Source organism: Eucalyptus grandis, chromosome 11 (genome assembly GCF_016545825.1).
Source record: "Eucalyptus grandis isolate ANBG69807.140 chromosome 11, ASM1654582v1, whole genome shotgun sequence".
NCBI classification, from domain to species: Eukaryota; Viridiplantae; Streptophyta; class Magnoliopsida; order Myrtales; family Myrtaceae; genus Eucalyptus; species Eucalyptus grandis.
Genome location: NC_052622.1, coordinates 12,758,152 through 12,774,404, shown reverse-complemented (window position 1 = coordinate 12,774,404; position 16,253 = coordinate 12,758,152). Strand labels below are relative to the sequence as shown.

The window sequence follows — 16,253 nt, the reverse complement described above, 5'->3', positions numbered from 1 at the left end:
ATTCTAAACTCCATCATGCAAATCTATACCGACCTTTAACCTTTTTATGTAAGTATTAAATAGTTATTTTTTATTCCACGCGTCACCTAAAAAAAAAGGGGGAAGTGGAAAGATTTTAAAAACTTGAGAAGCCGCCTCCATGTGTATGATGTGAATCTATTTGGTTATAATTCAAATGGGAATTATAGATAATGAACAATGTCCCAAAAGATTCCATCCTATAAGTTTTCTCCTAAATATCCATTCTTTTTGATTTTTTTTTCTTTTGATGTATTTTTTTTTTATCAAGTTTGCTTGGTTACCAACCTTTGCAAACCTAGAATTTTCTTCATGAATACTCACAACTTTTAGCTCTTCTTTAATCCTTACAAGTCAGGCATGTGAATGGATGGCCCTTGTATTCTTTTGTTTGGATTAAGCAAATATATTGAAATAAACTACCGCCACAAAAGAATTATTATGGTTGTTGGCATACATACACACACACACACACACACACACACATATATATATATATATATATATATAGTTATCAAATTAAATTATAGATAACTTGTTTATCAATTAGAAAAATCCTAAGATACCGTGAGAGATGCAATAATATTAAACAAAGGTATTGATTAGTGATTAGTTTTAATTCAACCTTATGTTTTTTTTTTCCAATAAATCCTTCTTTTTTTCCCTAGAGCTAAATTTAGCTTCTCATAGTAATGATAAAGTTATGTCCGTTGAATAAAACTTCTTTTATTTTTTCTCATTTGTAAATTTGTCCGATTTTCTATTCTTGGATTATTTCTTTTGTTGGATGAGCAAAAAAATTCGAAAATGGCCCAAATTGTGCCCCAAAAATTGGAGTTTTTATTTATTTACAGGGTTAAAAATTAAATTCGAGTTTTTTGTCGTTCGAAAAATTTCCGAAAAGCCACAAAAAGCGTGATTTCCTCGGGAAAATATTGGATGGTCTCGAAGCGTCAAGTCAGCGTGCTCCCCAACTAATGAGAAAGTGACACGTGGCTCCACGTGAGCACGAGCGGCTCCACTGATTTTTCTGCACAAAATATATTATTTTCCCTTTTCTATTTAAAAATTTACTGTCATTGATAGACTTGTTTTTTTTTTTTTTTGAAAATGTCACAAATCATCCCTATACTTTTGCCTAATGTGCAATTTCGTCCATGAACTTTCGATCGGCTCAATTTAGTCATTGAACTATTGATAAATGTCCAATCTAGTCCATGAATTTTTGATCGGCTCAATTTGGTCCTTTCAACTATTCATCCAATCTAGTCCTTCATTATTGTTTTTCCTTTTTAAATTTTTTTTTTTTTGCTTTTTCTCTCTTTCCTCCGCCGGAGCCGGTGGAGGGAAGCCGGCGTCCGGCGAGGGGAAGAGAGAAAAACAAAAAAAAAAATTTTAAAAATTTTAAAAAAAGGAAAAATAGAAGGACTAGATTGGACATTCACGCGTCGACACCTGTCCGATGGCAGGTCCACGTCGGCTCCCTTCTCTCTCACGTCGTTCTAATTTAAACCAACGCGCGGGCATTTAAAAACCGGAAAGGGAATTCTCTCTCCTCTGTCTTCTCTCTCCTCTTTACTCTCTCTTCCTCCTCCGACGCTCCTTCCGGTCTAGCGATTCCTCCGACGACCGTCGCTCCTCCCGACGACGGCCTTTCTCTCTCCACTCGACGGCCTCATCTCAGCAGGGCTCCATTCTCTCGGCGCACTTCCTCCTAAATCGCGCTCTCTCCCGACGGCCGATTTCGCTCACCTCTCTCCGTCCCCCGACTCGCGACCGAGAAGCAATCGCTCCGCCCTGCTCGAAGCAGTCGCTCGAGAAGCCCTAAATCTGCGACCGCAAGTCAGGTTCGATTTTATTTCCCGAGTTTTTATGTTCGCATCTTTGTTTTGGGGGTGAAAGCTTGGCCTAAATCTGCGATCAGAAGTTCACTGGTTTATTGCTTCTGATTCTAAGCGCAGCAACGCGAGAAGTGAAACTGTGACTGTCTGTCTCTCTACCCTTGTCCGGTTTTTCCGTTCTTGGCAAATCCGAAGATGAGCCCACTTCTGGATACATGATCTTAGGCCGACCCGTCAAGTCGAAGCCCGACGTAATCTCGCTGCTTCGCTCCACCGAGCTGTTGAATCGCTTGTGTCCGGGGGGTTTCAAGATTTTCCGGGGAGGCAATCGCCTGTTCCGTCATTGCAGACTTCCAGGCGAGAAGAAATGTGCCCACAATAATCACCCCAACACCGAACCGCCTCCTTTCTCCTCTCTCGGTATGTCGTCATCCCTTCTCCGCTTTCGTTTTTTCATTCGTTGTTTGGTTTCAGGAAGTGGTGGGGATGTTATAAGTAAAAGAAAGGAATAGGGCCGTGAGGTTTCGCCTGAATTGTGAGAGATTAACGCGGGAGTGGTCGACCCCACGTCCCGTATATGGGGAACGGTATGATTTTTGAATGAAAGCGGGTTCGCATGAGCTATGAGCGTTGGTGGGGAACGAGCAAGAAAGTGGGTTTTGCTGAAAATTTTGATCTTGTTGAAGTTGGATTTAAGGGTAGGGATTTTCTTGGATTTTGGGCTCTCTCCGTCTTTCTTGGTCGCGCGAGCACGATCTTATGCGTGGAAATACTTGTGTTGATCCGTTCTTTTCTTTCAGTGGGACTTTGATTGTGTATTTTCCCTTTGGAAATTGTGACTGGACTTTCGATTATATGTCCCTCCGCAAGCTGAACTGTGGACCCAATTTTGCCGCACGAAGTGGACTTTTAGATCAGGCTGCCGTAACAAAATCATACATGGGTATCTATCTGTCTCGATTATTGACAAGTTGGGAGTCACGGCATTTCTGTTTGTTGAAAGCTAGTTAATCTTAGATGCTGTTTGTCAAGAAAAATTATAGGAAGAGTAGACACTGAACTAATGTGACTCTTTTGATGAACTGAACACATGGGGTAGCTGATATTACTTGAGATCTCTTGGAATAGTTGGTGGGTGTATCTAGATTCATGAACACCCTGGAATTGAATTAAATGGTTGCATTTCTTCTATTGATAAGCATTTTCTGCTCCTCTGCTCATGCTTTGTATCTGACTTTAGTGTCCATTTTTCTTGTTTTCTCATTCTCTTTTTTTGGTTTTGCCGGAAAGGGAATTAGTCGAATTGCTTGTCATCAATGATTGCGGTTAACCTTTTGACCTTGTTTTTGCTCACACTCTGTCTTGAGTTAGTTTATCTTTTTTAATTCTGTCAGTCTTACTGAGTTCATGGGACTTGGTGGTTCAAAGATTTTAATCTTATAATTTTGTCAATTTTGATTGTTCATATGGGTTCGTGTGTTGTGCAATATTATCTGAGAAGGCCATGCCAGAATGGTTAAATGGTTTATTTGTACGGATTTGTCACCTAATTGCACCTTTATGATTCAGCACTTTTTGTTACTCCTTTCCATGTGCTGCACGAAAAGCTTTTTGACTTTGGTTCCGTTTAGCTATTTTAACTTTCTCAGTATAAGCAAAGTATCAAAACTAACGTGTTTACTTCTTAATAGTGCTTGCATTCAATTGTTACTTGGGTCACTTATGTGAGAATTTAGTGAGCATGGTAATAATTGGCTTTCATTTGATTCCACTGTGGAAGTACTCCATTTAGGATGTCATGGCATATTTGCTTCTTTTGACAAAGAGGATCACTACTCTGGAGCGTCCTTGCCAAATGAATCTTTCATATGGTGCATGATCAGAAAAATTTCGTTCATGCTGTAGTTATATTTGATTCATAGCTTTTAGGCCGATACGAGTAGGGGTGAGCGGTTCCAGGTTCCGGTTCAGTTCCGTCTGGAACCTGGAACCTACCCTCGGGTACAGGTTCCTCAAAATGAGGAACTTGGAACCTACCCGTGGGAACCGAGAACCTGGAACCTACCCTGTCACAGTTCCAACAGGTTCCTTTTTTTTTTTCTCTTTTTTTTTTGTTATTTTCATATTTGAACTATAACATATGCGCACGTTACCAAAAAAAAAAAATATAACGTACGCGCACGTTACTAAAAACTATAACGTACGCGCACGTCACCAAAAAAAAACTATAACATATGCGCACGTTAAAAAAAAAATATAACGTATGCGCACGTTACAAAAAAAACTATAATGTACGCGTATACTACACGGTAACTTCCCATTGACATGTTATCTTGATACATTAACTTCGTACTGCACAACAATAATAGAATATAATTAGAAATTTCAAAACAAATAGCAAACTAGAAAGTAGAAATAAAACACCACTAGAACAAGAATGTCTAGAGGTACAAGTTTTGAAAAAAATTTCGATTAAACCCTTAAATGAACTCAGAAAATTCTGAAATTTGGACATGTTGTATTTAAGACCTAGAGGTATAAGTTTCATGAAGAAATCGTAGTCCAATTCGTTCTGGATTAAAAGATAAAATCGATTTACTTTTCCTATTCTCTACTTGCACAGTTTTTGAAACATTTTTGGTTAAATAGGCAAATGAACTACAAAAATTACGAAATTTAAATATGTTGTAGGGAAGACATGAAGAGAGATATTTCATGCAGAACACATTTCCAAAAGAACCTCATAAAACATGATATAGTCCACGCATTGCAACTTACAAGTTCCGAACACATCAGATTGCACAGTTTTAGAAACATTTCCGATTAAATACCCAAATGACCTTAAAAAATTATGAAATTCGACTATGTGATAGCCAAGACCATAAGTTAGATACTTCATGAAAACATTGAAGTCAAATTCGTCCTAGATAATTAAATATGGACGGTTAAAATCCCTATTCGTAGTACCGTAATTCCAGATCTAACCATCTCCAAAGGACCACGATTTCACCTACCTAATTTTGTTTTTTTTCTCTAAATTTTTGATATGTTGTACCTCAGGATGTCCTTTACAACTTTTGTTAAGAAACTGAAGTGAAATTTCGACAAAAAGGTTGCCTTACAGTCCATGCATTCATCAAGGGTCGGTCCCAAAATCTCCAGATCCAGTCTTTCCAAAGAATAACGATTTCACCCACTTATACTTGTTTGTTTTGTCCCAAATTTTAGTATGTTATACTCCAAGAAGTCCTTTACAACTTTCATTTAGAGGCCGAAGCCAAATTTCAACTAGAACATCACATACAAGTCACTAGAACAGCCAAGGTCGAGCTTTTTCTGCCCTAAGTAACCAGTTCCGGTTCCGGGACCGGTTCCGGTTCCGGTTCCGAAATAGGTTCCGGGACCGGTTCCGGTTCGGTTCGAACAAGTTCGGTTCCGGTTCCCAGAAAAAGGAACCGAACCGAACCGGTCCCCCTTGGAACCGGGAACCAAACCGGACCCTCCTCTGGTTCGGTTCCGGTTCCCGGGTAACCCGGGAACCGCGCTCAGCCCTAATACTGGGAGTTCTTTGCCCATCATATATGCCAGGTGCATAATTTTGCAAAATGCACGATCAGTTTTAAATCATCGTTATTTTTTCTCTCTGTAGAAAGCAATCTTTGTTATGGATTGATGAAGGCATGAGTTGAAGAAATCCTTGTTGTCCCAACTGCTCAACAGTGCTTCCATGGATGGCAAAAGTTCATCTGAGTTGAGCCTTCCCTGGTTCTGGATTATTGAGTATTTGGCAAAATTCAAGCAAGTTAAGCCATCCCTCTTGCATGGTATTCACCTTCGACAGTAGCATTTTGCAAGTTTTGGTCCACTTTCTCATCATTTTTGTTGGGCATTCATATGGTTTATGCTTTTCAGGTATCATTAAAGCGGCTCCAGAGTTACCTGCTCACTTGGGAAAAAATATGGAGGAAGTTGTTTCTTTGAGATGCTTGGAGGAGTTACGTGGCCCTAGAAATGGAAGCATGAACAGTACTTGGTCCTCATTGGGATCAAAGGCGAAAATTGATACATCAAAGAGCTGCAAAAATGTCCGACAGTAAATGTTCCATAATGTGAGTTCTAATAAATGATGCAGTGAAAATGTGTTTTATTTTCTTCATGACATCTTTCCACTGGTTCTGTTCTAATGATTGCTGAAGTTTGGTGTCTATTCCCCTGTTTATGAATTTGTTATATGTTAGGGCTCTGCATCTGATCTTGAAGTAACTGCAAATGAGTTTTTGAAATGGGACCTTCACTCATTTTTAACGCACAAGAGAACCTCTGCCAAAAACTGCTCTAGAGGAGGTAAGCAGATCTTTCATACCAGTGCTGTCTATCTTCATGATATCCTCTTTCATTCAGGTTTAAATTGGTTTTTTTCTTGTTTTTTGGCAGCTGAAAGATACAATACTTGCAGGTACCCATCCACATGCTGATTTTAAAAAAAAAGAGGGTAGATTGGCAGATGTTTGTCATTTGAATAGGACCGTCATTCATAATGGTGGACATACTGGACTTACATGTGCGCCTGATGTGGGAGACACATATGCTCCTAACACAGTTGATGAACCAAACTTGGTTTCTCGATCCACCAATCATGTGGAGCCCTTGGTAGGAGATGATGGTATTAGGAAGTGTCTTCCCACGAAGAGGAACCATATTGATGTTCACGCTGAAAATGTTGAAAGGAATTGTAATGAGGATCAACATCATGATGCTCATTCAGATGCTAAAAGGGCCAAACAGCAAGATTCTGATGAAATAAAGGACAAAGAAGAATCACCAGTTGTTCTAACTGGAAGATTAGGTTTCTAGAGAAATGATGGATGTTCTGATAGAGAGGTGGCTAACCTTGTCAAGGATCATATGGGGCTGTGGATGACGACCAGTCGTTAGAGGGAGATGGGAGGCATTATGTTCAGCCAAGGACTTGTGACGTACTTTCCGATGGAATGGAGTGGGGGTTTTCCGTTGATGATCCCAAACGCGTCCATGACTCCATAGAGAAAACAAAGAACAGTGAATCAGCTCGAGCATCGGAATGGGGGCAGACTTTTACCAGTCATGCAGAAGATTACGTGGTCCACGTTGTCGGGGAGGATATGTCCAGTGATGGTGATGAATATAGAAAAGAGCAGACAGGATCCTATAACATTAATGTTTTCAAAAACACATTTTGGTGATTTATATGATCTGATTTACATGATCTGATGTCCGGGATTTGAGGATTCATGATGTTTTCTTTACAAAAAAGCAATAACTTGTTAGTACTGTCTCGTCAATAATCATTCATGTTGTCTCATCAATAACTTTTTATACATTAGTTGCTGAATAATTTTGATGTTCACTTTCTTGCCTAAATTCTTCTCCAATTTGCTGTTCTTCGAGGAGTGCAATGATACGTTGTTGATTACTTACCTAGCCATGCTCGCCAATTGCTCAAGGTATGAACAAACTCTTGAATTATTTACTTTTGACATATTTTGAGTATGTCCAGAGTCATGATTTAGGATGAAAATATTGCTCTAGACCATCTTCTGGGTGATAATGCTTGAGGATTGTGTATATAAATCAAACCACACAAGTCATGTGCTTGAAAGCTTATCCGATTCTGTGGCGGCGAGTGCCACGAAAATGAACTAAGAGACATTGTTTTCGTCAGCAGGCACAATTTTCCATAATTGGCAAAAAATAAGCACATACAACAATCACTCAAATTATCACTAAAACATGCAGCAAAATTGGAAGACACCATAAGATAATTTCTGATGTTCCCGTCCCGTGCATGGGGAGCTTATAAACTAGTTTCATCTTCATCATAAGCCTATAGATGACATGAGTCCAAGAAAGCAACCGTTCGCAACTAAATTGGAGGATACATCCCATTCCAAAAAGATCCAGATAAGGTTTCACAAGAATTGATCCCGACACACCTTTACATTGACATGATAACTCATATAAAGAAGAGTTCTTTCTTTAGCCAAAGGAAACTATTAAAAAGATGCTAAGTATCAACAATTTGGCATGGAGTGTCAGCAGGATTGACTCGGGGTCCATGCCAAGCATATCGAAGCTCTGGGGCTAAATCGGGGTTGATCATTGTAACTCTTTTCATTGTCTCTCCAACACAAAGACACTGACCAATCTGTTATAAACAAGCAGGTAGAGCACAAAGTGGTGGCAGTGGCGGTGGCGGTGGCAGTGGAGGCGACAGCGGCGGCCAAGTAGGACCCTCCACTTTTTTGCTCAGTGTATGAAAAGCAACACATTTAAATAAATACAATCAGTAGTCTTGCTTACTGGGGCATTCAGATGCCCTGTGCCCCGCACGCCCATATACAAAGCACGATCCTCCGAAGCTCCTGTCATGACACAATGCCATATCAGTGAGATTTACATGGCCATGTCAAGTATGTCATTGGTGATTGAAAAGAAATATATTTGCTAAACGATGGAGGATAATGTATCAAATCTCCAACACAAGTCTGCAATGCTACATCAATTCCATATGTACCAAGAGCGGACAAAATTGCTTAGGGAATACTCGCAAGATTTGCATAGACAGAAAGATATACCTGTCCCTCGAAGATGGCCTACTGGATCGCCTACCACCTATAAGCCAATCATTATCATTGTTTCTTGAGGAGCGACTCCAGCTATTTTCAATTCTGGAACCGCGGCCACCACGTCTAAATAGACCAACATCATCATCAGCATCACGACCACTGCCCCAACTTTGGGACAATCTCGATCCTCTCCGGTCTCTAAGACTTGGCCGACGACTCCCGTCTCTGCTAGAAAATCTACCATAGAAATCACTAGGGGGCCCATCATCTTGCAGAGCAGGTAACTGTCAATATAAAAGAAAAGTGAATTAGCTCTGAAAATGCAATTAGCACCAAAACTGACGCTATGGCAATATCTAAGCATGGAAGCAACTGCATTTATGTGAACCATCGTAATCTCAACCCTATGAGGTATCTTGAGCCCTCACACAACCTTGGAAATTCTTGTAATAGTGTTCCCAGGTGGTGTTGGCTGACTCAGCAACTCCTTTGCAATCTCCTCAGGAAGATCAAAAACCGCCACTTGAACCTGTCATTGGCACCATAAACTATATGAAAAAAATGTACAACCAAGAACGAAACTATAGTGGGAAAATTTATAAAGGTAGTGCTCTGGTTTGGTAGATACCCTTTCATCTGCAACCAAATATATCTTCCCCAGTTCATCTGCTGCCGGAGAATAGACATCAGATAGAAATCCAGTGACGGATCGGGCAGAAAGGAAACCTCTAGAATAAGATGGATCCCGAGTCAATTGCAGCGTAACCCAACCCTACAACGCATTTGTCCAGTAGAATATTATAAGATACAGCAGCAGGCACAATTTTCCATAATCTCTAATTACCAGTTAATCAGCAGAAACATACAAAACCATGTTTTGAAAGATCAATTGGTATCAGTGGCTATATAAATGCACTTTCTCAAAATTTGACAGCACATAGGATCAACAAATTATTTTCCCAACATAAATGGTCCATGCTCCAATAAGCAACCACTTATTTTCCTAAATCTTGAAATGAATCTTTAAAAGTTAGGGTTATAGAAGCACAGATGACCAAAATTGCCACAGATGTCTCTAATTTACCTGCTCATGATTTGTAAGAGACCAAGATGTAGGAGGTTGCGAAAAACCACTCAAATGAGCCAAAGCATCAGCTAGAGCATTTACACCTTGCTCTTCAATTAGTTTTTGTGCTGTTGGAGTGAAAAACCCTACAGACTTAGGATGAACCACTTTGAGGGTCGCAACAACTTGCTCAGCGGATGACTCCAAAACTTCATGCATTGCTGGAGGGCTAATAAACTCAAATGTGCAACCTACACCTCACTCAATGGATCTGACAGTTCTCCTTTGACTACTTGTATACATTAAGATAGCCATTCCTTCTTTCCCGGTGTGTCCAGTACGAACAGACCAATGGACAAAAGTCTCTGAATCATTTGGCAGTTCATAGTGGATGACCTGGCATTAGGAGTTGCATACTCTTGTTAATCTTATACATGTAGCTTTGTGAGAGGACTAACTAATCGTGCAGGTAAACAAACATAAAAAACTAAATAACCTACGAGATCAACATTAGGGATATCCAGCCCATGAGATGCAACATCAGTAGCAACAAGAACAGTGAACTTCCCTGCCGGAAACCATTAAGAGTTCTCTCCCTCTGATGCTGAGAGATATCCCCATGCAATGCTTCAGAGGCAATGATACTCGTTAATGCCATTGACACCTCATCTGCATCTCTTTTATTCTGTGTGAAAACAATGGTCTTCCCACCTTTCGCATACACGTAAGATAGATATACAAAAAGGTCATTTATCTAGTAAAAGCACAATCTATTAAAGCCTACCATAAAGCATGTAGGCAAGAACAAAATCAAAGCCTTCTTCCACTAAGCAGGAAGAATCTTAAGAAACAGCATGATAGAAAAATTCAGGACATATGCCTAATGGGAGACATCCATATGAAAATGTTAGCGAATCAAATAAGCATCTTGATTGGGGAAAAAGATATCAAGTATGAGGGAAGCATCTCCTACCGTGATGAGATCACTTAGAATGGTACGCTTTGAAGTTGGAGTTGCTGATATGGCATAAATTTTAATTCCCTCTGCGAGTTTTTCATCTTGTTCTCCAACCTACATCAGGAAAATAAAGAGCAGGCAAACCACATAAGCCATCACATGACATGTTGATGAGCCACACTCCTCCATTTCTACGACTGTACTATGCAAAAATTTAGGCCTATACCCAATATCGGATCATGCAAGAAGTTTGGGCAGACGGAGACAGAGAGATTGTTATTGAGAGAAGAACTTTACCAAGTCAATCGTCGAAGGATTGTTCAAGTGCTTTCTCGCCAGTTTCTTCACCCAACCAGGCATTGTGGCAGAGAAAAGCATGCTCTGTCACTGTGAGGGAAGCTTTTCCAAGATCACTTCCACATCTTCCTCAAAACCAACGGCAAGCATCTGATCAACTTCATCAAGTACCAAAAATTCCACTTCTCCCAATTTAAGGCTATTACCGTTGATCAAATCAATGATTCAACCAGGGGTCCTGACAACTACATCGAACCCCTGGGAAAGGACACTTTGTTGGGTAATGTAAGAAACTCCACCATAAACACACACGGTGTTTAAGTAAGGTGTACATTCCTTAATTTCTTTCTCTACTTGTTTTGCTAATTCCCTTGTTGGTGCTAAGGCCAAAACTCTAGGAAGTCGCCCACATCTAAGAGACATTTACAGTATAATCTGTCATTAGAAAAATGCTCAAACATTGGAGGTCACCAAGATAATTAAAATTATTACTCAAATACCTCGGACTTCTATGTTCATCACCATCAGTAAGACGCTTCAGTATGGAATCCCGAAAGCCTTCCCCATTCCAGTCTTCGCATGAGCAATTAAATCACACCCTTCAAGTGCAGGGGTTAACACTGCTCTAACAATCACAGAATAGTACAAGGAACATGAGTTTGCCATTGAAAACATGATGAAACTTTAGTAGAGTGAACAATGAAGGGGGAAAAGTAATGAGTGATGGGTGAACTATCCTAGTGCTGGCAAAAGTAAAGAAACCAAATATCGAGTTGATTAAAAAAACGAATTCTGCCTGTGTAAAGCCCTAGTCCCAACAACATCTTAGTGTTGAACAGCTCAATTTTCAGCATAGGATAGTCATCTAATGTAAGCTACGACAGAACATCCCAGAATACCTATTATGATTGCCTGCACTTAACTCCATCCGTGGTTCGCCTAGCACATTAACAAAGGTCAAGGTTTTCTACTTAATTTTCCAGCCAACTAAGTATGCTCAAACAAAGAAAAACTCAGCCAGCAATAAACAACAGCAATTCATACCAAAGCGAAAAAATTGGATAACACAGGGGAAGGAAACAAAGGATAAAGCATACTTGAATGGGAAAGAGATGGGTAATGCCACGTTTCTCAAGAAATTCCACGAGCCTCTGAGGCAAACCCAGCTTGGAGACAGCAAGCTCGTCCTCGCTCACACTCTCAGCCTCGCCGCCCTCAGACACGAAGCCGCCTTCATCCTCACTCGCGTCAACCTCGCTCTCCGAGAACCCACCGGTCCCCAACTTCTTGAAAGCCTCCTCGCTCAGCACCGAGTTCGGCGTGGCGATGGCAGACGTCACGAAGCTGCTCAGGCTCCTCCTAAGGCCGCACCTTTTCACGCACCCACTTTCTAAAAGCCCAAAGGGTCTTCGGACATGGCATTCGCTGGACGAACAGAGCAAGGAATTGAAGTGGGGCTTCTCGGAAAACGACAGAGAAGCCACGGCACCAGCGGAGCGATTGCTTCTCGGTCGCGAGTCGGGGGACGGAGAGAGGCGAGCGAAATCGGCCGTCGGGAGAGAGCGCGATTTAGGAAGAAGTGCGCCGAGAGAATGGAGCCCTGCTGAGATGAGGCCGTCGAGTGGAGAGAGAAAGGCCGTCGTCGGGAGGGAGCGACGGTCGTCGGAGGAATCGCTAGACCGGAAGGAGCGTCGGAGGAGGAAGAGAGAGCAAAGAGGAGAGAGAGGAGAGAGAATTCCCTTTCCGCTTTTTTAAATGCCCGCGCGTTGGTTTAAATTAGAACGACGTGAGAGAGAAGAGGGAGCCGACGTGGACCTGCCAGCGGACAGGTGTCGACGCATGAATCGATCAGAGCACGGATGACGTGGTCCTTTGAGGGTACCTAATATTTTCTCCAATTCTGAAGAACGAAAGTCCCCACGCTACAGCTTGCCTTCCCTCCTTTCTTTCCTTCTCGATTCAAAATTTTGGGCGAGAATTCGCTCTCTACGTTGCGTTGCTTCTCCGGCCTGCTCCGCGGCTGGGTCATCTCTGCTCTTTGGCCCAAAGCACGTTGCTCCTCCGCCTTGCTCCGGCGCTGGCTCATCTTCGCTCTCTACCCCAAAGCTCGTTGCTTCTTCGGCCTGCGTCGTTGTGTTCCTTCTCCGCCCTGCTCCGGTGTGGTTTCCCAGCGCAAGACGGCGAGGATGTTCTTGCTGTAAGTCGCAGACTCCAACTGATAAGAAGTTACAGCTCTCTCCGATTTGGCTTCGGATCGGCTACCTTCACAGTGGAGGAAGGTGATGGAGGCGTCATGCGGACAGATGGACGAGGAGGTTGGAGGGAAGGGGGTGGACACGTTGATGAGGATGGGGAGGTTGACGGCGGTGGTGGCGGTGGTGGGGAAGGAGGAGGCGGCGGCGATCTGTGTCCTCTGGTTTTGTGCACATCCGCGCTTCGCCTCGAGCGGACATCTCCATCTCAAGCTACACTCTGGTATAGGAAGATACTCCAGAAGTAATTGCACAGTTTTTTCTGGATTTCGGGGATGTAAAGGATTGTGCAGCCATACCCGTCAGACACGGTTTTGGAAAGTTCTCGCTTTCTTTCTTTTCGAAAATTTTCGTCTTTGCTTCATGATGTCCGAACCTGCTTCCAAGTTGAATAAGGGCGAGGATTGGAGGACGAAAGGAGTGAAGAGACATTATAAAACGAGTGCTCATCCTCTTTCCCCTCTACTTCGCTGATTAAAAGAGAGTCTGAGATGTGCCACAACAAAGCATGGTTTGCTGAGAAGTGAGAAAAGAAAAGGCTTCCTTATTGTTCACGGAGTCCTTTTTATTCCTCGAACTTTTCCTTCTCGTGATTGTGTTGTTAAAAAACTTTGCAACAATTTTTGTGTTTGTTAGGATTAGCATTCTGTAAAACAGTTGTATCTATTCGGTTTTTAAAGAATTTAATTGTATTAGAGTTTACTTTTGCTCATCTGGAGAGAGCTCTTCCCATGTTGACTTTGTTCATGAATTTCCTGCACTCCTCTTTACTTTCTCTTTTCATTATGGTATAAACGATAAACACCACAAAGCAATGACATGAAGGATCTGGCATTTTAATACCTACTTGAAGTCAATACAATAGATTATATAAGAACATTGATTAGCCCAACACTGGCCATAAAGAACTTTGAAGGACTCTTTGAGTTTGGTTTCTTCAGCTCGACCGCAATCACGCTGATGTTGTCCTGGCTACCTTGAGCCATGGCCAGTTCGGCTAGCACCGCAGCCGCCTCGGCGGCGTTACTTCCTCTTAGCCCCTCAGGGAACCTCCTCTTTATATGTCCGTCGAGGTGTCTCCTCATGACTTGGCAAACAACCTCATTAGAGAGCGCATCCCATAACCCATCGCTTGTTATCACGAGGAAGTGGTCCAACTCTGTTCTCTTGCTTACCGTGATCTTTGGCTCTGCTATCACGTATGGCTTCAAATAATAGTCTCCTGCAGCAAGTAAACGCTGCTATCAAATACAGACACCTAAAACTTCTGCTACACAGCTTCAATGGAAACGAACAAACACGGAGCGAGAGCTCACCTTGTGATCAACAGACAAGGGCATGCTCACGTCACCATGACACAACATTGCTCGCGAATCCGCCATCCTCATTGACGAGTCCACGTCCTTCCCTCTAACCTCCTTGTCCATCTTTCCGCATGACGCCTCCATCACCTTCCTCCGCTCGCTTTCTCCACCTCTGTCGCTGCACATGCCAGTCCACCCCTCCATCTCCTTCACCAACAGCTTGTGCAGCCCGTCGCGGCAAGCATTCGCCGAATCAACTCACTATTATGAACCGCGAACGTAGCCGATCCGAAGCCGAATTGGAGGGAGCTGTAACTTCTTATCGCTTGGAGTCTGCGACTTACAGCAAGAACATTCCTCGCCGTCTTGCGCTGGGAAACCACACCGGAGCAGGGCGAAGAAGGGACACAACGACGCAGGCCGAAGAAGCAACGAGCTGTGGGGCAAGGAGCGAAGATGAGCCAGCGCCGGAGCAAGGCGGAGGAGCAACGTGCTTTGGGCCAAAGAGCGGAGATGACCCAGCCCCGGAGCAGGCCAGAGAAGCAACGCAACGTAGAAAGCGAATTCTCACCCAAAATTTTGAATTGAGAAGGAAAGAAAGGAGGGAAGTGAAGCTGCAGTGTGGGGGCATTCGTTCTTCAGAAAGGAGGAGAGAGAAAGCGCCATTCCATTAATGCGTGCAGGCCTACTCCATAAAAGAGGAGAGAGAACAAAGCAACAACAGGTCTATCAATGACAGTAAATTTTTAAATAAAAAAGGGAAAATAATATAATTTGTGCAGAAAAACCAATGGGGCCGCTCGTGCTCACGTGGAGCCACGCGTCACTTTCTCATTAGTCGGGGAACAAGCTGGCTTGACTCTCGGGACCATCCAATGTTTTCTCGATTCCCTTCCTCTTTCTTTTCTCCCCTTTTTCCTCTTCAAGTCACTCCTGCCCCCAACCTTTTTTACTTCTCTCTCCTCTTTCCCCTCTCTCGGCCGAACCCTCCCTCTCTTCTTCTTCTTCTTCTTCTTCTTCTTCTTCTTCTTCTTCTTCTTCCTCTTGCTAGCTGCTTCACCCACCGCCACACCGCCGCCCCACGCCCTACTAGTACTCACCACCACCACCCACCGCTCGTCCGACGAGCCGTCTCGCCGTTGAGCCCGACGAGCTGTCGCGCCGCCCCTCGCCGCCGCCGCTGTCCCAAGCCACCGTCACCACCTTTTGCCGCCGCTCGCTCGGCCGTCCGGGCCGTCGTTGCTCCGAACTGCCACCGCCTCCACCAGAACCGAGCTCTTCCCCCCTTGGCCGTGGGTTGAGCCGCGACCGCCGCCGTCTTCGCCGCGCCGTCCGTACCGCCGTTGGTGCCGCGAGACTCGTGTCTTCGTTGCCGTCGCCGGACCTCCCTCGACACCACCGCTCGACGCCGTCACTCCTCGCTCGCCTCGCCGCTCAGCCGCTTGCCGTCGATGCCGCCGTTGGACGCCGCTCATCCCCCGGGTGGAGGCTGCTCGCCGCTCGCCTAGCCGCCCAATCAGCCTTAACTCCACGCTCCTCCGCCTCCGCCTCCACCTCCACCTCCACCTCAGCTCAGTCGCACCCCCACTCTCTCTCTCTCTCCTTCCGCCTATCCGATCGGGGGCGACGCGGGACGCCTTGGAGACTTCGGCCGGGGCCTACCGGCTGATGGACGATGAAACAGTAGGTTTTCCTCCGCATTTTTTCTCTTTTCAGTTCTTTTCCTCCGCATTTTTGCTGCTTGAGCAACACCCACGGTTGCTCAACCTTCATTATTATGCAACGGTAACGGTAGTTATTAATCACCAAATTATACATTAGACCAATGTTTTCTCTAGAAATCTATTTATTTAGTTGTTTATTAAGATGTAAAAGATTCACATTACTATGCCGCAGGTACACGGAGGACCAA

At 43.5% G+C, this 16,253-nt stretch overlaps 1 protein-coding gene and 1 pseudogene across 5 annotated transcripts; one reads left to right on the top strand and one right to left on the bottom strand.

Annotated features, from left to right (window-relative positions):
• The first annotated feature begins 1,588 nt into the window (after nt 1–1,588).
• LOC104423055 lies at nt 1,589–7,245 on the top strand. 5 transcript variants are annotated; one of them, XR_005547815.1, is made up of 6 exons: nt 1,589–1,865; nt 1,980–2,279; nt 5,509–5,661; nt 5,772–5,968; nt 6,098–6,203; nt 6,294–7,245. XR_005547815.1 is itself a non-coding variant. In XM_039305472.1 (5 exons), exons 3-5 carry the CDS (start codon nt 5,957–5,959, stop codon nt 6,711–6,713), a joined length of 516 nt encoding a protein of 171 aa, XP_039161406.1. In that variant the 5' UTR covers nt 2,426–2,557; nt 5,509–5,683; nt 5,772–5,956; the 3' UTR covers nt 6,714–7,245. The 5 variants fall into 5 exon arrangements, 1 of the variants encoding a protein (XP_039161406.1); XR_005547812.1 differs by having other exon boundaries at nt 5,509–5,683; XR_005547813.1 differs by having other exon boundaries at nt 1,975–2,279; nt 5,509–5,683.
• A 353-nt stretch (nt 7,246–7,598) lies between these two features.
• On the bottom strand, nt 7,599–12,871 carry LOC120289745 (annotated as a pseudogene).
• Nucleotides 12,872–16,253: the final 3,382 nt, after the last annotated feature.

What these genes read in the sequence shown, in the direction of transcription:
- LOC104423055 (XM_039305472.1), top strand. An exon ending in CAAAAACTGCTCTAGAGGAG is followed by an intron (nt 6,204 to 6,315) that starts GTAAGCAGATCT and finishes CAATACTTGCAG; the next exon opens with GTACCCATCCACATGCTGAT.